The sequence below is a fragment of the Gopherus flavomarginatus genome, chromosome 3 (genome assembly GCF_025201925.1).
Source record: "Gopherus flavomarginatus isolate rGopFla2 chromosome 3, rGopFla2.mat.asm, whole genome shotgun sequence".
Taxonomy (NCBI): Eukaryota; Metazoa; Chordata; order Testudines; family Testudinidae; genus Gopherus; species Gopherus flavomarginatus.
Window position 1 is genome coordinate 272,702,459 of NC_066619.1, and position 23,955 is coordinate 272,726,413.

At 46.7% G+C, this 23,955-nt stretch overlaps 2 protein-coding genes and 1 long non-coding RNA gene across 5 annotated transcripts in view; 1 reads left to right on the plus strand and 2 right to left on the minus strand.

Moving 5' to 3' along the window:
• The window catches only part of LOC127048168 (charged multivesicular body protein 3), a 55,077-nt gene extending 53,730 nt beyond the window's left edge, over positions 1 to 1,347 (minus strand). For both annotated transcript variants that reach the window (XM_050947629.1, XM_050947627.1), the window contains exon 1: positions 847 to 1,347. In XM_050947629.1, the coding sequence (XP_050803586.1) occupies positions 847 to 1,072 (226 nt within the window). In that variant the 5' untranslated portion in view covers positions 1,073 to 1,347. The remainder of the gene's footprint in view (positions 1 to 846) is intronic.
• A 3,069-nt stretch (positions 1,348 to 4,416) lies between these two features.
• Positions 4,417 to 14,145, minus strand: LOC127046457 (uncharacterized). 2 transcript variants are annotated; one of them, XR_007773082.1, is made up of 3 exons: positions 13,624 to 14,145; positions 10,752 to 10,883; positions 4,417 to 5,160 (listed from the first exon to the last, which is right to left on the minus strand). It is a non-coding gene; the product is annotated as an uncharacterized LOC127046457 (long non-coding RNA). The 2 variants fall into 2 exon arrangements; XR_007773083.1 differs by lacking the exon at positions 13,624 to 14,145 and adding an exon at positions 11,962 to 13,616.
• An 81-nt stretch (positions 14,146 to 14,226) lies between these two features.
• Positions 14,227 to 23,955, plus strand: part of RMND5A (required for meiotic nuclear division 5 homolog A) — a 37,243-nt gene continuing 27,514 nt past the window's right edge. The window contains exons 1-2 of the mRNA XM_050943411.1: positions 14,227 to 14,517; positions 22,385 to 22,527. Coding sequence (XP_050799368.1) covers positions 14,376 to 14,517; positions 22,385 to 22,527 — 285 coding nt within the window. The 5' untranslated portion in view covers positions 14,227 to 14,375. The remainder of the gene's footprint in view (positions 14,518 to 22,384; positions 22,528 to 23,955) is intronic.

A 23,955-nucleotide genomic window follows, 5' to 3' on the forward strand; every position in this document is an offset into this window, starting at 1 on the left:
AGAAGCAAAGCTGACAGCATACTTCCCAACAGCATACTTCCTACTGTGTAAACATAATCTAACATTCAGGTTCAACCCCACTCAACAGTTCAGACTAACTTCTCTGAAATATTCTCTTTCCTGTGAAGGATATGCTTTGCAAGCAAAACCTTTGCTCAATAACTAGTCTACTGAATATAGAAGGCCTATTTTCTTGAAAGATGGTATAATATGATATTCACATTTACAACTTAGGTTAGAAATTTAATTATTTCACAGTTTTACAGCTTTTTGAATGATCTCTTACATTTATCACACTAATATTTTATTATTTGGTCTACCAAGACAACTGGTTATTTATTTAAGTTCTGCTTGGAGAGCTGTTAACCCATAAAGGCGGACACAAGGTTGAGAAATAGAAATGTGTATTGTATGTAACATTTTGACAAGACCTGAAAAACTGATGCTCTGTCCCCTCACAGTAGGCATATCATGATACTTTTCACAAGAGTAGCATTTGCCTTGATGTCCTTGGCCAAAATTTCCCTCCTCCCACAATACTGTTGTAAGGCATGCCCTGTGCCAGCTGGCTGCTGTCCCACACTCCGGAGGTGGCTGCATTTCAGAGGTGCTGTATGTATAATCTGGAAAGCACTTAAGGATCCTTCAGTATGAAAGCTGCTATTAGAAATGTAAGACTATTACTAATGAGATGATTTTGTTCCCCAATAAGCTCTTAATGTGTATTAATTTTTTTTAAATAAAGTATTCAGAAATTAAGTACAGAAAACCATTCCTAGGCAAAAAAAACCCAGCAAACCTCTCAACGTTAATGGGTGAAATATCTTCTTACGTATGATCTCTTACCTGACTTCTCCACCAGCTCCCTGACATCTTTCTTTTCCAGCAGCCCAGAGTACCCAAGCCCCCTGCACTCCAAAATGGTCTTCAGCTTCTTGAAGCTTAGGGCCACCGGGTCCACCAACTGGGTGGCAAAGAAGCCAGTTTCATACCAGACAATGGCTTCAAAAAACCTGGCCAGAACAAACAGGACCAGAAAATAGAGAAGCAAGAAAAACAGCTTCAGCCACATCTTTCCGCTCTCTGCGTGTGACTCTCCGCCGAGAGAGCCAATCCTAGGAGAGAGCGAGAGAGAGATCCCAATGGAGGAGGCAGGGGGAAGGAGCCAATTATTCAGACCAATAACCCCGCTGCTGCCGCCGCCTGGATCCTCCTCCTCGCCCCCGGCTTCTGGGCCCGCTCCTTGCTGCCCTCGTCCCAGTCAGGGGTTGGGGGAGGGAAAGGGGATCGCGGGGTGTTACCGAGTTGGGCGGGGGAGGGTGAAAGGGGATGGGGGCTGCGCTCCCAGTGCGGACGGGGATGGGGCTAGTGGGGGAGCTGAGGCCCCCAGTCAGGCCGGGGGGGGAGGCTGGTCTGCGGGGGGGGGATTTAGGGGGAGGCGCCTCCGCTCGGGGACTCCCCGGGGCCGAACGGTCAGCAGGGAAAGACGCTGGGCCTGGCGACCGCCTGCGGGCTCCGGGTCCCGGCCTGCCCCCCGCGGAGCCCGAGCCGCCGGCGGAGACATAACAAGTGACGTCGCAAGCGGGGACAGCCGCGGGAGGGGGCAAAGGGCGCCGGGGAGGGGGAATCTCGGGCCCCGCCCCCGGGCGGTGCTGGGCGCTCAGCCAGCCGCCAAAGGGAGCGAGTCCGGAAACACAGACCCCCGTGAGCGCTGTTGGTGGGAGGAGGTGCCCGGGAACTGTCCCCCCTCCGCCCCAGCCCCGACCCTAGACAGCCTCAGTCTGCCCGATCTTCCCCGGCCCTGGACACTCTCTGCCCCCCATCTCTTCTCCCCTCCCCCACTTTCCCTGGCCCCAGACACTCACTGCCCCCCATCTCTTCCCCGGCCCCGGACACTCACTGCCCCCCATCTCTTCTCCCCTCCCCCACTTTCTCTGACCCCAGTCACTCCCCCCCTCATCTCTTCCCCGGCCCTGGACACTCTCTGCCCCCCATCTCTTCTCCCCTCCCCCACTTTCTCTAACCCCAGTCACTCCCCCCCCTCATCTCTTCCCCGGCCCTGGACACTCACTGCCCCCCATTTCTTCTCCCCTCCCCCACTTTCCCTGGCCCCAGTCACTCCCCCCCTCATCTCTTCCCCGGCCCTGGACACTCTCTGCCCCCCATCTCTTCTCCCCTCCCCCACTTTCTCTAACCCCAGTCACTCCCCCCCCTCATCTCTTCCCCGGCCCTGGACACTCACTGCCCCCCATCTCTTCTCCCCTCCCCCACTTTCCCTGGCCCCAGTCATTCACTGCCCCCCATCTCTTCTCCCCTCCCCCACTTTCCCTCGCCCCAGTCACTCCCCCCCTCATCTCTTCCCCGGCCCTGGACACTCACTGCCCCCCATCTCTTCTCCCCTCCCCCACTTTCTCTAACCCCAGTCACTCCCCCCCCTCATCTCTTCCCCGGCCCTGGACACTCACTGCCCCCCATTTCTTCTCCCCTCCCCCACTTTCCCTGGCCCCAGTCACTCCCCCCCTCATCTCTTCCCCGGCCCTGGACACTCACTGCCCCCCATCTCTTCTCCCCTCCCCCACTTTCCCTGGCCCCAGTCATTCACTGCCCCCCATCTCTTCTCCCCTCCCCCACTTTCCCTCGCCCCAGTCACTCCCCCCCTCATCTCTTCCCCGGCCCTGGACACTCACTGCCCCCCATCTCTTCTCCCCTCCCCCACTTTCCCTGGCCCCAGTCACTCCCCCCCTCATCTCTTCCCCGGCCCTGGACACTCACTGCCCCCCATCTCTTCTCCCCTCCCCCACTTTCCCTGGCCCCAGTCATTCACTGCCCCCCATCTCTTCTCCCCTCCCCCACTTTCCCTCGCCCCAGTCACTCCCCCCCTCATCTCTTCCCCGGCCCTGGACACTCACTGCCCCCCATCTCTTCTCCCCTCCCCCACTTTCTCTAACCCCAGTCACTCCCCCCCTCATCTCTTCCCCGGCCCTGGACACTCACTGCCCCCCATCTCTTCTCCCCTCCCCCACTTTCCCTGGCCCCAGTCATTCACTGCCCCCCATCTCTTCTCCCCTCCCCCACTTTCCCTCGCCCCAGTCACTCCCCCCCTCATCTCTTCCCCGGCCCTGGACACTCACTGCCCCCCATCTCTTCTCCCCTCCCCCACTTTCCCTGGCCCCAGACACTCACTGCCCCCCATCTCTTCTCCCCTCCCTCATTTTCCCTGGCCCCAGTCACTCCCCCCCCATCTCTTCACCGGCCCTGGACACTCACTGCCCCCCATCTCTTCTCCCCTCCCTCATTTTCCCCAGCCCCGGACACTCATTGTCCCCCCCTTCCCGTGGCACTCACCCCCCCCCCATCTCTTCCCCGGCCCCGGACACCGTCACTTCTCCCCTCCCCCACTTTCCCTGGCCCCAGACACTCACCCCCCCTCTCTTCCCCGGCCCCGCCCACTCATTGCCTCCCCATCTCTTCCCTGGACACTCACTCCCCAATCTCTTCTCCGGCCCTGGACACTCACTGTGCCCCCCATCTCTTCTCCCCTCCCCCATTTTCCCAACCCCCGACACTCGCCGCCCCCCCAATCTCTTCCCCAGCCCCTCATCCGGAATGATTACCCTCCCCCCACTATCCTGTGACTGGAATTATCCTTTTCCAAAGTACCCGGGCAGCAGCAGCGTGTTTACCTCGGCCCGCAGCTCCCGGGCCCCCTCTAGGACTGAATCGAGGCGGAAGCGGGAGGCTGAGGCGTGGGGCAGGCAGGCTTTTAACACCCCGCGCCTGGCGATTCCGCAGCTCCCCTCCCCAGCCCAGGCCCTGCTGTGAAGGGCTGACCTCACACTCCACGAACAAGGGAGCTCCAGGGCAAGGGAACGGGGGTGTAACGCGAGGAGCCGGCTCCTTCCTGCTCATAGAGGCTGCTTTAGCTATAGGCAAGCCGGGCAGCTGCCTGAGGCTGCAGGTTTGGCCCGCCCACCCCTCTGTCATGATGGAGAGGTGGCTGGGTCAAAGCTGGGTGGCCTGTGTAACCCCAGGCACCAGGTCACACTGCCACTCACTCAAATGTGCCCTGGCTGCTTCTCCATTGTGATAGAGGGAGGGCAAATCCGCTGTCCCTGTGCGAGGAGGCTCAGCTGCAAACTGAAGTTTTGCCTAGGATGGCAGACTGGCTTGGGCAGCCTCTGTCCGATGGAGATTAATATATGCTTCCCCCTTAGCTCACATGATTTATTGCTCTCAGGAAAAAGTGATAACAAGCAACCCAAATGCTGCTGCTCCCTAGGATCAGGCCCTAAGTGCTTCCAGAGATAAAAACCCCCACTCCAGTGATTTGCCTGAGCTTGAGTTTAATGTAGGTGCTCGGTTGGACATTAATGGGAAGTTCTATGGTGACTGATTATAGACTTAATACTTTTGACATTAATGTTTAAGCATTTTATTGAAATTTTCACAATTGCAGGAAATGGGGGGCATCAGATATTATTTAGTGGTAGTAGGCATTGAGATTCAAAAAGTAAAGTCTTTATAACCATTAAAACACAAATTGTCAACATCACATGCCAAAATATACAAAGTATATATCCTTAAATCAAACTCTAAAGTTCTCAAGCAGGATTTTTCTTACATTGCCTCTTTACATTTCAATTAGCAATTCTGTCATTGTGTGTGGATGGTGAAACTGACATTTACCAATAAAGATGTAATCTTTGCCAGCCTAACTATAGAAAAGCCATGCAGAGTTAGATCAGTTTAGGGTGACCAGATGTCCCGATTTTATAGGGTCAGTCCTGATTTTTGGGTCTCTTGTATAGGCTCCTATTACCCCCCACCCCCTGTCCTGATTTTTCATACTTGCTGTCTAGTCACCCTAGATCAGTTGGTCAGGCAGCTTAGGCCCCCCATTTAAGTTTTGCATGAAAAGAAAAGCTTCACAAATCCACAGCACTGATGCATGTTCCATTTGTAACTCTTATCCAATAACCCATGAGAACTCTGACCATAGGTATTGAAGTTCCTACAGCTGAAGCAGAGCTAGGACTGTGACTGCACAGGCATCTCTCCCCACAGTGCCAGCAGGATCCAACAATTCAGGCATGCTCCAAGTGGGAGACCATTCGCTGCATGGAGCCCCCATGGTCAACTGGGAAGATGCATGAGCTGTCCCTGGAGAGAAAATAGGAAGTAGAATTTCATGACATTCCTGGGCCTTAAAAAGGGGAAGTGTGGATACCTGTGTACCTGGGTGCAGCACAGAAGAGTTCAAACTGCTGACCAGAGTGGCCAGGATGGGTACTGTGGGACACCTCATGGAGGCCCATTATAGCAACATAACCAAAGGCAATGTCTACACTGATACTTAGTTGATATAACTCTGCCTCAGAAAGCTCTATGCCTCTCATCAAGGTGGTTCTCTTTTGTCAGAAGAACAGGAGAGTTTTGTTAACTGTGTAATGTAGACAAGGCCTAAGGCTCCTTAAATAATAGCAGTCCCTGCAGAAAAATGAAGTCTAGCAACAGCTGTCTCAGGACACAATCAACCTAATTTCTGGTGCAAGTTAGTTAGTTCACAGCCAGGGCTCCCTCAATGAGAACAACATAGATACCACAGCAAACAGTTCTGTGGCACCCTATAGATTAACAAACATATGCATCCGACGAAGTGGGTATTCACCTACAAAAGCTCATGCTCCAATACGTCTGTTAGTCTATAAGGTGCCACAGAACTCTTCGTCGCTTTTACATATCCAGATTAACATGGCTACCCCTCTGATATTTGACATCATAGATACCATTCCCCAGATCTGAACATGGCCACTCTTATCCTCAATGTACTTGCTGAGTAGAGTTTGGGTAGTCAATATTAATTGGTTTTAGTGGTAGCTGGTCACAAGCTGAGCCTTTTGGCTTTGTCAACTTTGCTCCCTATATCGAAAGTCATAATCCTTTATTCTTACTATGTACATTTGTGAGGGGGTAGCCAAAAGTAAAGATTTGAAAGGTGAATCACATCGCTCTAATACTGGACAATTAAGGACAAACTGATTTTATGAGATAGTTTTGCTAAATACTGAGCCACATGGGGGAAGACCAGCTTGAACAGAATGTAGCCAGGAATCAGTTGGTACTTTAACATTAGTCTCTGAGAGGGAAGGGTTGTAATGCTCTTGCATTTCTTCATAACATCTCACAGTCTACAAAACTTTTCAAGCTGACAAATGTGAAGTATAATTTCTGGGTCTCTCTGTCAAATCTTCCATGCACTAAGGATCCATCTAAATAATGAGAAATTGACTCACTGCTGTAATGACCACTAACAGGACTAGCCCTAACACACACCCCTGCCCACACTGAAAATGGTTTGGCTACTAGCATAGATAGGACCAAAATGTTAACAGCATTACAGAAAGCATGTTCAACATCACCTGATGTCAGGCCCCTAACAGATTCTTTGTACCTATGCTGCAACTGGTCTGCAAAGCTACAACCCTCTTCTCCTTTAAATCCCTCTTAAAGCCCTACTTCTTCTGAGACACATACAAGAACTTAGCTGACTAAATCTATTTGTTTATCTAAAGTGAGCAGCTCAGACACATGTGGAGCGATGGGTGGGAGGAAAGCAAGAGGTACCTACCATGTTTAATTTTAGTTACAAGTTTGTTTAGGATTTTTAAGAAGCAGTGGACTTATCATCATATGAACACTTTGCTCATATGTTGTATCCCTAGCTGCTTTTGTGGTTTTAGGGAGTAAGGGCTGTCCAACTCCTCCTTAATTTGGAAAGCACACAGCACTAATTAAAATAAGAGTCCACACAGCAAAACTGTTTGTCAATTAAAGGAGGTGCGGTAGGTGCAGAGACACAATGCTTGTCTCTAATATGGCATTTGCCTATTGTCAATGGACTAAGTGAACCAGAACAGCAATACTTTTGCCAATAGCCTCAAAGTTAAATTCCCAACATTCCCCCAACACCACTGGGTGTGTTTCTTGGTTAAAATAGTTTCTTTAGGCTTGTAGTTCAACTTTCTGGCTGTTCATATATAGTCAAATGCTGATATTTTGGCCAGTACACCAAAATATGAAACTCTGGAATATGACTGTCCTAATAGTAAGGAAACAGACAACACTACTTTTTAAAATTTGATTTTCTATCAAAGCCCAGAGGTAGACTGGGCAGCAAGGTAACTGAATTAAACTTTCATTGCAAAGAAGTGGAGACTACCAATGTTTCTCTGTAGAGGAATGACATAACCTTAGTCCCAGTTTTGGACCTTAGCGTCCAAAATATGGGGGTTAGCATGAAAACCTCCAAGCTTAGCCACCAGCCTGGACCTGGTACCTGCTGCCACCACCCAAAAAATTAGAGTGTTTTGGGGCACTCTGGTCCCTCTGAAAAACCTTCCCTGGGGACCCCAAGACCCAAATCCCTTGAGTCTCACAACCAAGGGAAATAATCCTTTTTCCCTTCCCCCCTCCAGGTGCTCCTGGAGAGATACACCGACACAAGCTCTGTGAAACTACACAGAGGGACTCCCCCTCTCCGTTCCCAATCCTGGAAACAAAAAGTACTTTCCTATTCCCCCAGAGGGAATGCAAAGTCAGGCTAGCAATCCAACACACAGATCTCCCCTTTTCTTTCTCCCACCAATTCCCTGGTGAGTACAGACTCAATTTCCCTGAAGTAAAGAAAAACTCCAACAGGTCTTAAAAGAAAGCTTTATATAAAAAGAAAGAAAAATAAGTACAAATGTTCTCTCTGTATTAAGATGATACAACACAGGGTCAATTGCTTAAAAGAATATTGAATAAACAGCCTTATTCAAAAAGAATACAAATCAAAGCACTCCAGCACTTATATTCATGCAAATACCAAAAAAAAGAAACCATAGAACTTACTATCTGATCTCTTTGTCCTTACACTTAGAAACAGAAGACTAGAAAGTAGAACTACTTCTCCAAAGCTCAGAGAAAGCAGGCAGGCAGACAAAAGACAAAAGACTCAGACACTCAATTCCCTCCACCCAAAGTTGAAAAAATCCGGTTTCCTGATTGGTCCTCTGGTCAGGTGCTTCAGGTGAAAGAGACATTAACCCTTAGCTATCTGTTTATGACAAGGAAGAAGGTTAGAAGAAGAGGGGCCTGTGAATCAGGATCTGGCTTAGCTTTAGTAGTTGAGGCAGAAGTGTTGTGGGGAGCCTTTCAACTCCATTTTGCACCTATGTGGCCCAGTTAGGGGAACTGAAGCAGGAGGAGACCTTGAAGCAGAGGGCTATCAGCAGACAGAGACTAGGCTGTATCCCCCATCACATTGTGTTAGGCCTTGTCTATACTACACAGTTTTGTCAGCAAAAGGCAGCTCTTGCCGACAAAACAGGGGAGGTGTACACATTACAAATCTACTTTCAGCTGACAAAATAAGACTACCTCAACAAAAAGCATAAAGCTTTTTGGGGCAAAGTTAAAGCAACAAAGGGTCAGTGCAGACACTGCTGCTATTTGTTGACATAACTGGCTTCCACCCTATTCTAGCTCCTCTTGGATATATTACTACATTTTTGGTTGCACTTTTCCCCTCACCTGTTCATCTACGCGCTCTCTCTATCCATGGCCCCACAGTCGCAGGATCTCCTTGTCAACCTCCTCCTAGCCCTGGCCATCTACAAAACCAGGGAGAGGAGGTTAGCCAACGGGGTTTCCTGAAACTGTGGGGCCTACTATTGTTCCTTAGTCTGTTCACCCATCTGGGCAGAGTTCCTCTGGGCAGTGTCCGCTAGCTCTCTTGACACCTTCGAGGAGCAGTGGGTGCTGTCTGGGGTTCTCTGCTTGGTATCATCAGGTTCCCTTCGTTTAGCCTTGTAACCTCACTCCCATTCCTGTCATCTCCTTAGTTGTCCCCCACAATTATATGGAACCCCAGATCTGTGGATCCTCCCCTTAGGCTGGGGGGAGGTCCTTTAGCAGTGGGCAGGCTTCTGCCCACCCACTTCCTGGATCCCAACAGGACCAATATTCCACAGTGCCTGCCATGACCCCTCTGCTCACTGTTTTGATCTCTGCTGCCCTGCAGGCATGCGCCCCTCCCCTCTCAAAGCTCCAGGAAGTATCTAACAGCTGAGCATGCTGCACCCTTTTGGGAACAAAGAGCAAATCATTAACGTAGAATGCTCCTCTTCTGCCCTGCACTAGGAACAGAGCAGCAGGCAGACTGCTGCTGCAAGTTCAGGACTTCTGTAGGTCTACACTGGAAACTTCAAAGTGCTGCCATGGGAAAGCTCCCATAGCAGTGCTTTGAAGTGCGAGAGTTCTCCCAACACTCCTAGTAATCCACCCCCACAAGGAGATTAGCTACACATGCAGCTCCCAGCGCTCAGAGCCTGGCTACACTAGCACTTTAAAATGCTCAGACTTGCTGCGCTAAAGGGGGTGATTTTTCACACCCCTGAGCCAGCAAGTTAGAGCACTATAAAATGTAAGTGTAGACAAGCCCATATTCTTCAGCAGGGAGAGCTCAGAGAGCTGCTCAGAATACCACTCACTGCAGCTGAGGGTATGGCTACACTTGCACTTCAAAGCACTGCTGCGGCAGCGCTTGGAAGTTTCAAGTGTGGTCGCAGCGCCAGCGCTGGAAGAGAGCTCTCCCAGCGCTGCACGTACTCCACATCCTCTACGGGTGTAGCTTGCAGCACTGGGAGCTGTGCTCCCAGCGCTGCGGCACTGTTTACACTGAGGCTTTACAGTGCTGTATCTTGCAGCGCTCAGGGGTGTGTTTTTTTCATACCCCTGAGCAGGAAAGTTGCAGCGCTGTAAAGCGCCAGTGTAGCCATGGCTTGAGGCTGCTGTGGGAGAACTTGGAGGGAATTATAGAACCATAGGCAGGCAGAGTGGGCTGCTTCAGGAGAGACTGCTATGCCAAGCAGAGCCAGGGGCTGATGTGGGGGGGGCATCCTCCTTCTCCTGCCTCAGGATAGGACAGTCAGCCTGCTGTCTCCCCCGCAGCAGACACACCATTCTCCTCTTCCCCCTGCCCTGCCCCATACTTCAGCTGGGAAAGCAGCTGACAATCTACTAGAATGCCCCAGAACAACAGAATTGAGAAACCATCATATGATGCAGTACCTGCCCCATCAGGAATGGCAAACCCTTCCCAAAGCACCCTGCGGCTAGTTGCACAGTGGGGGATAGAGAGCAGTGCTCTGTGATAGCTGTGTCAATGCAAGAGCTGTTAGCATGGATGCACTCTACTGACACAAGGAGCTAGTGTGGACATGCAACAGTGGTTTTAATTAAAACAGCATAACTTTTGCAGACAAAACTTTGTAGTGTAGACAAGGCCTTAGTCTACCACAGCCTTCTTCCTCCACCACTCATTTTCTCCAACCTAAATTGGACCTACCTGTACTGATTATAGGCTAGATACAACCATCAACTTCGCTGAATTACAACCTAATTTTTTCAAATGTAGCCCCCATATATAGGAAGAGTCCCTAATTCAATTGTTAAGACTGTTTGGACCAAAGAAAGGTGAGACACACACTGGTATTTTCAAAGGGCCTATTTTAAAATTAATTCTAACCACCTATTTCGCAGAATTACTTGTGAATGGTCAGAAAACTCATCCTGTACTCAAAAAAGCAAGTACTGTGAGTGTGAAGAGAGTACTCTATTACTTAAAACATGGAATCTGATTTATGTACAAAAATGAACATGGAGAAACATTTAGACAGTTACAGCAACAATCTCTCATCGTTATTTACCTGAAAGAACAGGACTGAACCCTGAAAACTGGGACAATCATGTTCTGTCACATAGCCAAATTTGAAGTCTTAAACTGTCCACTGACAAATAATCAGAATTGCTTTCACTCTCCACCCGCTGCTAGTTTGGAACTAAAAGCAAGAATTCATGGGTTAGATTAACCAAAATACAGTTAAAGTTCATTGAGAAATGGGATAAAGAAACCCAAAACTTTGCTAACTGACAGGGAAAGTAGTATTTCCAAGCCTTTAAGATGCAACTATATACAAAATGAAAGTTATAAAAAAAGTTTTAAAGACACCCCAGTTAACAGTACCCTTTTAACATGGAATTTCAATAGCATAATCTGTATTGTGCAAAGGCAAGATATCATTGTATTGTTTTACTGGCAGTTTTAATAGTCAAAAATCAACACAAATTCCAGCAAGCACTGTGTGCTATCACAAATTTGTGATGTTCTGAAGCTAACCCTTAAGAAACATATCTTCCATGATCCTGTCTGCGGTATAAATTGAATTGTCAAAGCATTCAGTTACACTGTCATCTCAACATAATTAAAGCATAATTTTGTTTTTACAATTTAGACAGACACTAACAGTGCTTTAAGAATCACTCTAAAGCCTTGGATACACGTCATTATTCGACCATAGTTATTAAAAAACAAGCTAACAAGCATGTGTGAAAGTCAGGATATAGGGAGATAAGGCTCCAGAAACATCTCAACTCTGGCCCCTTATGCTGGGAACCAGTCATCTACATTAGGATGCACTGTCCAAAATATACTTAGACATTTAGATCATATCTTCAAGGCAGAGACTGCCTATCACTACAGATCTGTAAAATGCCAGTACAATGATCTTGACACAAGTTTCTAAGTGCTCCAATGACACAAATAATGGGACAATATGTAGTATTTTCTAATAGTGCATATTTTCAGGGTGGGCACATGAGTTAAACTGGGTTTACTGACTCATAGCTATGAAATTGTTTGGTAACTGCATACAGAGGAATAAGAGGCCAACTTAACAGGAAGAATTACAGGTGGCTACTCAACAAATCTACCTTGACTGTGAATATGGAAGTGCATATACAGAGGTGCGTATCAGCAAATATTAACTATACCACTGCAATGTTAACTGGAGCAAAATTCCTAATTCCAACAATGTAGTATTCCTATTGGTCTTGTTCTATTTACTGTATTTAATGTACCTTTGTTCTTTTCTCCTCCAAAATTTTAGTTGTCAATATCCTGAACATTCATTGTACATGAGTTGAGGCCCAACTGCATAATCAGGAGCAGAATAAGTTAAGTAGCTCTTTAAAAATTCTCATTACTACTACTAACTAGTTAGTATGTTGTCACTGCACGAGTGCTGACTTATTCAATTTATAATTCACTACAGAAATTAAACATAAGAAAAAGATTCATGTGAAGCAATTTGCATGTACTGTAGTACAGCAGAAGCCCAGGAAGATGGACAACCTTGATAGTGCAGTTGAAAAGATCCATAATTGAAAATAATCATTAAGTTTACATTCAGTTAGCCATAGGAATGAAGAGTATTCCATGAAGACAGAGTAAATTAATACCGAAGCATAATTTGTGATTCCTACCATAAGATTTAGCTATGGTGCCACAGAAGACAGAGCTTATGAGCTCGGTGCCTCAGTTTCCCCATCAGAAAAGTGGGAACACAGTGAATATCGAGTAAGTGATGTTAAAGAAATAGGATGAAGTTTTAAAGCAGGGTTTGAAAAATTTACCAGATACCAACTAGTCAAAAGATTAAACTCACTAGACAGTCCAAAATAAAAAGACAGGAGGAAGCTCACTGGCCAACTTAATGACCTAGTGAAAAGCCAACTGCCCTTCCCAACTTGCTGCTTACCATGGTGTTGTCCCTTTACCCTACTCAAGGGCTCCATCTTTTATGTCAGCTGCTTGCTAGTAGGTGTGTGACAGTTTTGAAGCCCCCTCCCCATACATTTCCCCTGCAAAAGAAGGAGCATTCTCTCTACCAGCCCCTAACCTTAAATTTGTTCTACTAGTTTATCCTCCACCTTTCTTCATACTCGGAATTTCCCTCTCCAGTAGTTTCTTTTGCTGCCGCTCAGGATTTTTTCCAAGTAGCAGGGTTAAAGTGACATAGTTCTGGTCAGTTGCACTGCTACATATGGGATGGGATTCTGAATAGCAACAGTAAAAGCTATCAAAATTCTGCTCTTATTCCAGACCACTGCTGTTTGAAAAAGCTCTGAACACTGAACTACACGCAGAATTCACAAAGCTAACAGCAATAAGATGAAATGATCTATTTACATCCTCAGGTGCTGCAGAGATGGAAATAAGATCTTTAAAGGTTGACTAGACAAAGCAGGTGATAAGTTTAGCTACAGAAGCAAAGTGGTGGAGATGAAGATACTTTAAACAGGTATTATCTTCTATTAGTTTTCAAGACAAGATGCTTCTATTTGGGCAGAATCCTGGGTGAAGTCCTAGTTCTAGGACTCCTCAAATGCCTTTTTCTTGAGCTAAAGTGCCAGCTTCTTCTGGAAAAAGGCCACTGGCCAGTCACAAAACCCAGGAAAGCAGCAAGCACAATCAACCCCACTTCTAAGCCTTCTCCCTACAGCCAGTACTGCTGCACAGCTATCACCTTAGCCCACCGACACCGCATACCCCGTGCAGGATCACTGCCTGTACAGTTTCCTCAGAGGCAACTATTACCTCGACAGCAACATGCGTGTAGCTGGAAGCAGAGCTGCCTATATTTCCCCCTCAGAAGCGCACCTGAGCATTTATATCTGCAGATACAGCGCTTAACCCCCGCCCCCGGTACCTCACCGCCTCTCCCTTGCATGCTCCCACACCTGACGTTGGCTGAAGCAAGCCCGATGCCTACCCAGGGAGAGGAGATGGGTGGGGGCTGCGCCCTGGGGTGTCTTCCCCCAAGCCACCAGCCTTCTCCCTAGGAATCGCCTCTTCGCCCATTGGAGGCAGCCAGCCGACCCCTGCCACCACCCCCGAGCCCCGCCCCCAGGACAGGCGCGACAGCAGCTGCCCCCCCGCATCTCCGCCAGCGGCAGCAGCCTGAACGGTAGCAAAGCCCCCCAACCCTGCTGTCTATGGGGCTGCCTGAAAACCAACCCAGCCGAGGACCCCACCTATCCACCCTATCGTAGACCTTCGAAGACCCAAGGTGCCTGCAGCGGTGCCTGAAGAATAATTCCACCGAGGACTGCAACCGCCTGTACAACCACAGCACGCGCACTAAGCAAGGATCCGAGCGATCGTCCCTGATCCCGGAGTAACAAAGCCACCGACGACCCTCAGCGCATCGTCCAGCTGTTTTACATAGAGCTTTTCTCAGGACCCCGGCTGTCTACCATGCAGCCTGCACAATAATTGCCTGAGGACCCCGGGTGCCTAGTACAGTGCCTGCGCAGCGAGTGCGCCCGCTGCCGCTGAGGACCCCGGCTGCCTGTGCGTTGCCTGCACAATAACACTGCTCAGCCAGCCTCAGGTAGAAGTTCTAAACAAAATTCCGCCCGGCGAGCGGCGGGGAGCCCGGCGGCAGCAGGGAGACCCGGCTTGAGGCAGCGGGGGCCCCGCCGCGCTCGCCATGGATCAGTGTGTGACGGTGGAGCGGGAGCTGGAGAAGGTGCTGCAGAAGTTCTCCGGCTACGGGCAGCTCTGCGAGCGGAGCCTGGAGGAGCTGATCCAGTACGCGGGGGGGCTGCGCCGCGAGATCCTGCAGAGCGAGAGTACGTGCGGCGCGCCGGGCCGGGGCTCGGGCAGCTGCGGGGGGGAGCTACCCCTCAGCCTCGCCAGAGAGCCCGCCCCTGGTTCTCCTAACCCCCGCCCCCGATCCTGGTTCTCTCCAAACTCCCCCCAGATCCCGGTTCTCCCCAAACTCCCCCCAGATCCCGGTTCTCCCCAGGCTCCCCTTCCCCCCAGATCCCGGTTCTCCTAGCGCCCCTTCCCCCCCCAGATCCCGGTGCTCCCCTTCCCCTCAGATCCCAGTTCTTCTAGCGCCCCTTTCCCCCCCAGATCCCGGTTCTCCTAGCGCCCCTTCCCCCCCCAGATCCCGGTGCTCCCCTTCCCCCCAGATCCCGGTTCTCCTAGTCCCCCTTTCTCCCCCAGATCCCGGTTCTCCCCAAACTCGATCCCGGTTCTCCCCAAACTCCCCCCAGATCCCGGTTCTCCTAGCCCTCCTTTCCCCGCCCCCAGATCCCGGTTCTCCTAGCCCTCCTTTCCCCCCCAGATCTTGGTTCTCCCCAAACTCCCCCCAGATCCCAGTTCTCCTAGCCCCCCTTTGCCCCCCAGATCCTGGTTCTCCTAGCCCCCTTTCCCCCCCAGATCCCGGTTCTCCTAGTCCCCCCTCCGCCCCCCGATCCCAGTTCTCCCCAGGCTCCCCCGATCCCGGCTTCTCAGCCCCTTCACCCCCCCATCCCGGTTCTCTTTGGTCCCCCATCTGCTCCCCTCCCCGATCCCGGCTTCTCGGCCACTCACTCGAGTGATCCCCCAATCTTGGCTTCTCTTCAGACCCCTTCCCAAGACATATCTCTAAGAAGCTTTGGGGTTCCACTTTCTCTGTGTTTGCTCACACCCCCTGTCCCCACAGAGACCCAGAGCCCCCAGCTTCTCCCCCCTCTACCCCCAAAGTCCGGTCTGGCTTCTCCTTGGGCCCCCTTTTCCCAGCCCCAGCAGCCCCCTTCACCACCACTACTACCACCATCGCCCCTTCCCCATTTGGAACAACTCCCCGGGGCTGCGGTGTCTTTCCCCCTTCCGCCCCCCACTTCTTGGCCTCATCACCCCCAGACGCTGTGATTTTTAAGCACTCAAGGAAAATGAATTAGCGATTTCATAAACAGAGTGTAAAAGGGGAAAATTCCCAGCCAGTCAAAACATGTAAAAGTTAAAGGAAACTGTTTTTAGACAAACTTCCTTCTTTCCTTTTCTTCCTTTCTCTTGCCTATACAGTGTTCGTAAAGGGAAACAAGCCTTTGTTTACAGTTTCTGAGATGGTATTAAATGCCCTTGTAGGGGGAAACGTGACTCACAACAGTTTAGTGAAGAGGTTACAACCATGTTTAAATTTAGACCCTGTCCACACTTTATAGTTAACAACATGCTAACAGGAGTATTTGAGCACCATTGTTGCTAGTAGTAGTGTGGGGTTCTAGCAGAGTTTTCCTGACCTGCTAGGACAGGGAGACAAGGTGGGTGAGGTAATATATTTTATTAGACCAACTTCTGCATACTGCAAGGACAGGGGCATTTTTCTGTTTCCCTGACCAGTTAAAAGAAAGAAGCAATCCTTCTTCATGCTCATTCAGGGAAAATATGCAGATTTCTGCTACCCTCTGAACTTAAACAACTTTGTTGCTATCCTGGGTCTAACTATAGCATAAACATAGCCTTATTTGGGTGATGGAGGAGGTTAGGACTTCTGGTTGTGGGGCTGAGTTGGGACAGACATTGGTCCATTTTGGGTACGCCTACTCATTCTTTAATGACTAAAAACATTTATTCCTGGTTAGGAGATTCTGCTGTGTCATCTTTATATTTGTCAATATGTTTATATCTTTATTCTTTTGCATTGAGTAATAATGAGATTAGTCACTGCTATTGAAAGAGCAGTCATAAAAGCCAGGCTGGGTGACATAAACAACAGATTTATTGGATTTTCTGGGCTAGATTTAATGGGGCTTCAGATGAAGATAAACATAGCCCCCTAAGTATTATATTTGCAAATAATATTTAGCACTTTCAGCATGTCATATACCAGCTCTTTTTAAACGTGAACATGTAAATCTTGCAAAATCCCTGAGAGGTAAGTAACTCAGTATTTGTACATGTAATGGGAGGGAGTGGTGAGACAAGTCATGTGATTTACCCACTGCCAGAAAAGAAGTGAGTGATAGATATGTGATTAGGATCTGGGCATTCCTGGCTCCCAGTCCTGTATTTACTGTCGCTGTGCTCAAGAATCCACTTTTGTTTAGTTCCAAGAGTTGTATTTGTTTGTTCTAGTCCCATGTAAATGCAGCTGCATAACTTTACTTGCATTGATGTCAGTGGGATTACTCATGTGAGTAAAGTTAGATGTTGGCAGGATCAGGGCTGTTATTTATATATGGCAGTTTACAGAGAGACTATACAGGCAGGCCCTGTTCTGATGATCTTACAATTTAGGTATTTGTAGAAGTCCAGTCCAATATAGGCAGTAGAGTCTTCATTCTGTGAGAAGTTCTTGAACAGCTGTTGATCCTCTTGTTCCAGCTGTACATTTTTTCAAGGGTTGGTGGATCAGAAATTCCTAGTGGCATTATCTACCAGGAAATAATTCTTTAGAGAATCTTCTTCTTTGGAAGTACGTTTTTAATAATCCCTCATATTTTTTTCAAGTTGTCCAGGCAGGTAAAAATTAAATTAAATCTGTTCCTTCTGCACCCTCTTTTATCGGTCCACAATTCAAAGAATTTTTTTGTTGTACAAAACGGTTTGACTAAGTGGCCAGCACTTTGTATGTTTGTTTATTATTTAGCGTGTGCATAGTTGTCTAGCCAAGTGATGGCCTCTTCGGTGGTGTGATGCTGTTCTTCTAGGCCACCGCTGAACCTGGTCAGCAGGCATTCATCGACAATGTGCGTCGTCGGCTGTGTTGTGCCGCAGCTGCACAAAGGGCTGTTACGAAGGTCCCAGTGATACTAGTTGGCTGCACAGAGACCGTGCCCGATCCAGAACCTATTCAAACATTGGCACCTGGGCAGGTCAAAACCAGGCGGGCAAATTGTGGGGTTGGCAACGAGGGACTGGTTGGGATTTATAACAGATATCCATTCCTCTGGCCAGAGTGTTACCGCCCTAACATCCTGGCATGGCAGATGAAACCATAATGGGCGACGTGATGGCAGACGTGCAGCTGGTGGTTTAAAAAGGTGGTTGTGCAGCAGCAAGCTTTAGTTGGCACCTACTTTCTCCAATAACTGGCCAGTTGGAACCTCTCGTCTGATAGGAGGAGGAGAATTATTGCTCAGAACTGGGAGCCAGGGGAGTGGAGTCGGACGCAGGGTGCCGGAGATTATACACTTGGCGGTGTGTAACTGTGTATTCACCAGTTTGGTGTGTAATGGTCAACTCCAAACTGGTGTGCAGTACTCTGCCACCAAATTCGAGGTGGCAAGAGCTGACGTCCACAGAGTTGGAGCACGAGCACCCCATGACAAACCTGACGGTTTTCTAAGAAGATTGTTGCGCCTCTTAACTTTAGCTGCTGTCTTCTTCAGATGGGCATGGTAGCTCAGTGTGTGGTGTAAGGTCACACCTAGGTAGAACGGTTCTACTTCATGCTTCACCGTCTAACCATTCAGATAAACATTCAGTTTTCAGGTTGCGCTGGCTTGATGAAGATGGAACAAAGTGGAGATTGTTTCTATGATGCTTGGCTGGAGGTGCCAAGTCTTACAATAGTCAGCTAACTTTATCATGTCCCGGTTTAAGGTGGCATCAAGCTCATGAAACGTCCAGGCCTGGGTACCGAAACAGATGTCGTCTGCCTAAATGAACTTTTGTGACTCTGTTGTTGGCAGGTCATCGATGTAAAGGTTGAACAGGGTTGGAGAAAGCACAGAGCCCTGGGATAACCCATTGTTCTGTTGTCTCCAAGCACTCGTCTTCTCTCCCATATGGACTCTGAACTGCATATCATGGAGGAACAGTTCAACGATGCCTGTGACCCAAGGTAGCAGGACCCCATGATACCTTCACGAGCAGGCCAGTGTGCCATATCTTATTGTACGCCGCTGTAAGATCAATGAAAACAGCACCCGTCTTCAGGTTTCTCTGGAAGCCATTTGAACAGATGTGGTCAGTGCAAGTACTTGATTGCATGTGCTATGGCCTCTGTGAAAGACAGCTTGGTGAGGGCTCAAAATTCTCTCCACATCAGGTAATATGAGCTGTAGGACCAAGCACTCCAGTACCTTGAAATGCACCGACAATAATGATATGTTAAAGACAATCAATAAAATATACATCTTAGAAATTAAGACTCTTATCCTCCAAGGAGAGTTGTGTGGTATGACCCTCCTGCTTACAGTGGGTCTCATTGACCTCAGGGAGGTTCTGCTTAGCCAGAAAGATCAGCCTAGAAGGATCCCTCTGTGGGATCCAAGCCTCTTACCTGTTCAAAAAACAAAACACTCTTGTATGTCTTTACTGTTCTGTGACTGTGTCCCCACTGTGCTTCTTTTCTAGACCTTTAGCAAGGCTGGTGCTATCTTTTTTCATATTTTGAAAAGAGCCATGTATGTTGTTGGTACCTAATGAGTGAGCAATGTGAATGTGAATATTGCCATTGCTTAGTAAACACTTTGGAATAAAGTAAGAGGTGTTTACTGTGCAGCTTCAGACAGTTTGGGGACATTATAAAGCAACCTTTTTGGATAGCAAAATTTCCAATTTAATTTTCACTAGTTATTTATAACTTTTTAAATAGAACAAGGTGTTCAAGCTTTGTTCTTGTTATTAGTAATTTATCTTATTGCTTACGTTCTCATTTTTACCACATAATTATAATCAATTGGAATATAAATATTGTACCTACAGTTCAATGTATAGTATATACAGTAGTATAAACAAGTTATTGTATGAAATTTTAGTTTGTACTGAGTCCAGGGTGGATTTGATTTAAATCAAATTGATTTAAATCACTAGTCAGGAAGACTTGATTTAATCATGGCTTTTCTACATAAAAGTGCATTCGTGTTGGTTGTTATAACCTTAATACATATTCTTCACAACTCAGAGATAGATGTAGGTTTCATTTTTGGAAGGTACACACTATACATTTTTAAACAGTTATTTTGAAAACTTTTCAGATTACTTTTACAGCGATATCAGAAAATGAATGATTGTTTGGTTATTTCATTTATCAAAGGTAATTGAAGCAGATATTTATGAAGTCATTGGGACGTGAACTATTTCCAAATCAACAGGTTAATCATTAATATTTGGAGGATTTTCTTGCCATGCTGTATTAGGAGGAGAACATCACCAGACAGACATTTAGATTGTTTTATTTAACTAAAACAACAACATTAAGTATTCTGGATTTTTTTTCTCCAACTGCAAACATATAATACTTCAACAAAACAAGCACATGTCCATCACTTCTCACATTTATCTCCAGACTTCTTCTCCTTGTCCAGATCTATTCCGCCCCCAATAACCTTCTATTCATTGAGCTTTTTGAAACGTTGCACTTTTAGAGAGAGGTAAGGGATTGACTCTGTGAAAACAAATTTGCAGAGGGACAATAGGGTTGAGGTCTGTTATGTCTCACCTCTATATATTATTTGTTTATTTAAAGACATTTTTCCGGTTAACAAGCATGTTCTCTGGAGACACAAATCCACAGTTTGAGAACTGCAAAACTAAGCATCTCCGATGGTATCTTCTAGACTGAGCACTGAGTCCCATTGGGTAGATAGAAAGATTAATTTAAATAATCTGTACAGAAGAATGTGGAACCCCATTAGATTGGGTCCCTAATCCATGAACTATTGGAACTCATTTACAAAACTTTTCTTGAACATTACATGAATGTATTGTCGCATACTGTAGAATTAAAATTTATAATCCCTATTCCATGATGAGCTATCTTTGAGCTATAATGTATCTTAATTAAAACTATCTTTAGATAGGGTTTTTCCTCAAAAAGCATTTTATCATGGTAGTTGCATTTTGTTTCTCCTCTCGCCACACTTGCAACTCCTGTGATGGCAGTTTGTTGTGCATGTTGTAATGCCTGAAATATCAGAAGAGAAACTGGCTGAGTAACACTCTGCTCCAACCAACAGTAATTCAGGACGTAGAATGATAAAAGAATAGCAATTGAGATTAGGGGTTGCTTCTTGATCCTTGTTTTATTAAATATTGTGGAACTATTAGGATCTCATCCTTTTAAATATTTCTCCTGGGAAGGATTTATGGGAAGCTAGGACTGTTAAGAAAACTATTCTTGAACTGGTTGTTTACTTCAACCATCACTGTGTACAGTACCTGAGGGATATTTTAACACAGACTTGAGCATGTGCCTGATTGAGTGATGTAACTCGTAGAATGATCTGGGCGGAAGCAGTGATGAGAAAAATCCTCTCATTAGCAATAGGTTCTGACACAAGACTGGAGGAGAAAGTATTCCTGAATCTGGGATCCGAAAGTGGGACTGAAGCAGAACACTGAAGAGAAAAAGTCCGTTTCTCCATCTGTGACTGTTTAACCCATAGGGAAACTGAGGCATAGACAGTGTGAGTTGCCTGAGAGATACTGGGATTAAGTTTAGGGGTTCTCAAACATTTTCATATTTATTATTTTATACATAGAGTGTGTCTCCTCCTCTCCCACGGGTGATCCCATAACATTCCTGTGGCAGCTATTGAAACTGATGCAATGGACTATCTGGAAAGGAACAATGTGTTTTTAGCTGTCACAAGTGATTTAGCAACTGGAAATGAGGAAATCCAGCACAGTGTGACGAGACAGTTCTTTGTGGGCCACCAGCTTGTGCTCCATGGCCCAACTCTGCTCTTTGAATCAGTATTTGAGACCTGTTGGTTTAATTATTTAGGGTACGTCTTCACTACCTGCCGTATCGGTGGGTAGCAATCGATTGCTCGGGGATCGATATATCTCGTCTCATCTAGACGCGATATATCAACTCCCCGAATGCACTTGTATCGATTCCGTAACTTCACCAACCTGAACGAAGTTGCGGAATCGACAGGGGGAGCCGCGGACATCAATCCCGCGCCTTGAGGACGGTGAGTAATTCGATCTTAGATACTTCGACTTCAGCTACGTTATTCACGTAGCTGAAGTTGCGTATCAGATTGATTTTCCCCCGTAGTGTAGACCAGCCCTTAGACATGGGATTGTGAGTTAGAAGATTTAGAACCTGAATTGTATTGCTTTGCACTTTGTTTTGAATGTAATATGCTACCAAATCAGAGTAGTAATACTGGGCACTCACTTTGCACTGGTGTACATAGCTATATAAGGTGCAGGGCAACAATGAATTGAGTCTCTAAGTTCTAATCCTGGACTCTGTGTGTGTGTGCGTGTGCGCGCATACAATAATGTAATGCCTAGCCCTAGTACATCCTCAAAGAACTGCACAAATGAATGCTGATCCTACGGTGAGGGTAGAAATGATACCCCAGTCCGTTCTGTGAGGAAGGTTTGGTTTAATGTTAGTGCTTTGAGATCCTCTGGTGAAAGGCACTAGAAAGTCCAATTTATCGTTAACCTTGAATTCATCAATTTAAAAGAAACTGTTATTCCATTCAGGAGAATTTGTACCTGCCATAGCAAAACTGGGACTGGCATCTTAATGAAGTTATCCCATATCCTATAGGTTTTATTTTTTTTAAAACGGTGTTTAGCTGATGATACTTTGCCTACACTTTCTAAAGATTGGCTTTTGACTTTTTTTTTTTTCAGAGCTTTTCACTCTTCCAGTACCATTTTCATCTTTTATTATCTTCATCTATTTGGGAAGGATTTAGCATTATCATTTGTTTATAATAAAGTTTGTAATCAATTTTCTTGTCTTCTGCCTAGACCAAGATGGAGCCTTGTCAGGGACCATTTCCCTTGTTATGACACAGTGCTGTAAAAGAATAAAAGACACAGTTCAGAAATTGGCCTCAGATCATAAAGACATTCACAGCAGCGTTTCCCGAGTCGGAAAAGCCATTGATAAGGTATTTACGTTATGAGTTTTATTGTGTTGAAACTTGTTAAGTATTTTTTCTCCTGTATTTTATAGTATATAGTCAACCCTGCTATATTTGGAATCAGAAGGTTGGGATTAAATCCTGGCCCAATAATTGGAAAAATTCCATGGACTTCAGCAGCGCCAGGATTTTATCCCTGTGTATAAACTAATCTTCTGAAAGTTCAGACCACTCTGTATGGAGACTGTCCCCCTTTCAAGCATATTAACAAGAAAAAAATGCCCATTAGCATATATAGGATTAATAGTTCAATGTCACCTTGATCATCTTAATCGATCAGTCATTCAGCCCTTGTATAGATTACGCCGACACAATACGTCTTCCATTGTTCTCATATCCTGGCCTTCCTTCTCCATGTGCAGCCATGTCTTTTCACGATAAAATCTTCCCATCTCTCTGGAGGTCGGCCAAGTGGCCGTTTCAGTTCCCGTGGGTACCAGTTGGCGACAGCTGCAGTCCATCAATTGTCAGTGAGCCTCACTATATGTCTGGCCCATCGCATTTTACTATGCCTGCTCTCAACAGCAACGTCCTGCACTCCACTGTGCTGTCTGATCACTTCACTGGGGACTTGATCGAGGATTGAATTTCCCAGAATTCTTCTTTCCATCACCCTCTCTGAGACAGACAGTTGCTGCTCCTCTGTCTTTGTCAGCGCCCATGTTTCATTGCCGTACAACATTGCTGGCAGTACTGTTAAGTTGAAGAGGCTGGTGCGTGTTGCCTTGTTGATTTTTTTCCTTGGAGAACATCATTGATAGAATTGAATGCACACCAACCTGCTTTCTTTCTTCGCAAGAGTTCCCCTTTCTGATCGTGGCGCATGTTCATTTCTTGGCCCAAATAGACATATTGCCCAACTTCTGTTTGTTCTCCCTTGATTGTTATTTGGGTTTCTGGCAAGGTATCAAACTGCATAAATTTTGTTTTGAAACAGTTAATTTTCAGTCCGACTTGGCTGCTTTTTGTGTTGCAATCTCATAGCATTTTTTGTAGTTTGATAGTATTTTCTGCAATCAACACAATATCATCCATGAATCTGAGATGGTTCAACGTATTATAGTAATATAGCAAGATGCTAACAGGATTAATAGAAATCTTCTAGCTAAGAAACGTGTCTTCTTTCTGTCTTATCACTGGTAACAGACGTTTAGACAGCTGTATCCTGTTTTAGGAGACCTGTTAATCTGGAACAGCTTTATCAAGAAAGGCATTTTTGAATGATTTTTTTTTTCTAGTTTGCTTTTACTCACTTCACTGAGGGCTTGGTCCTGTGAGGTGCTGATCACTCTCAGTGAGAATACAGGATGCTGAGCACCCCACCGGATCAGGGTTATTAATATGATGCTTTTGTGTACTTAATAAAGAGAGCACAAAAATTAATCATAGTTGAAC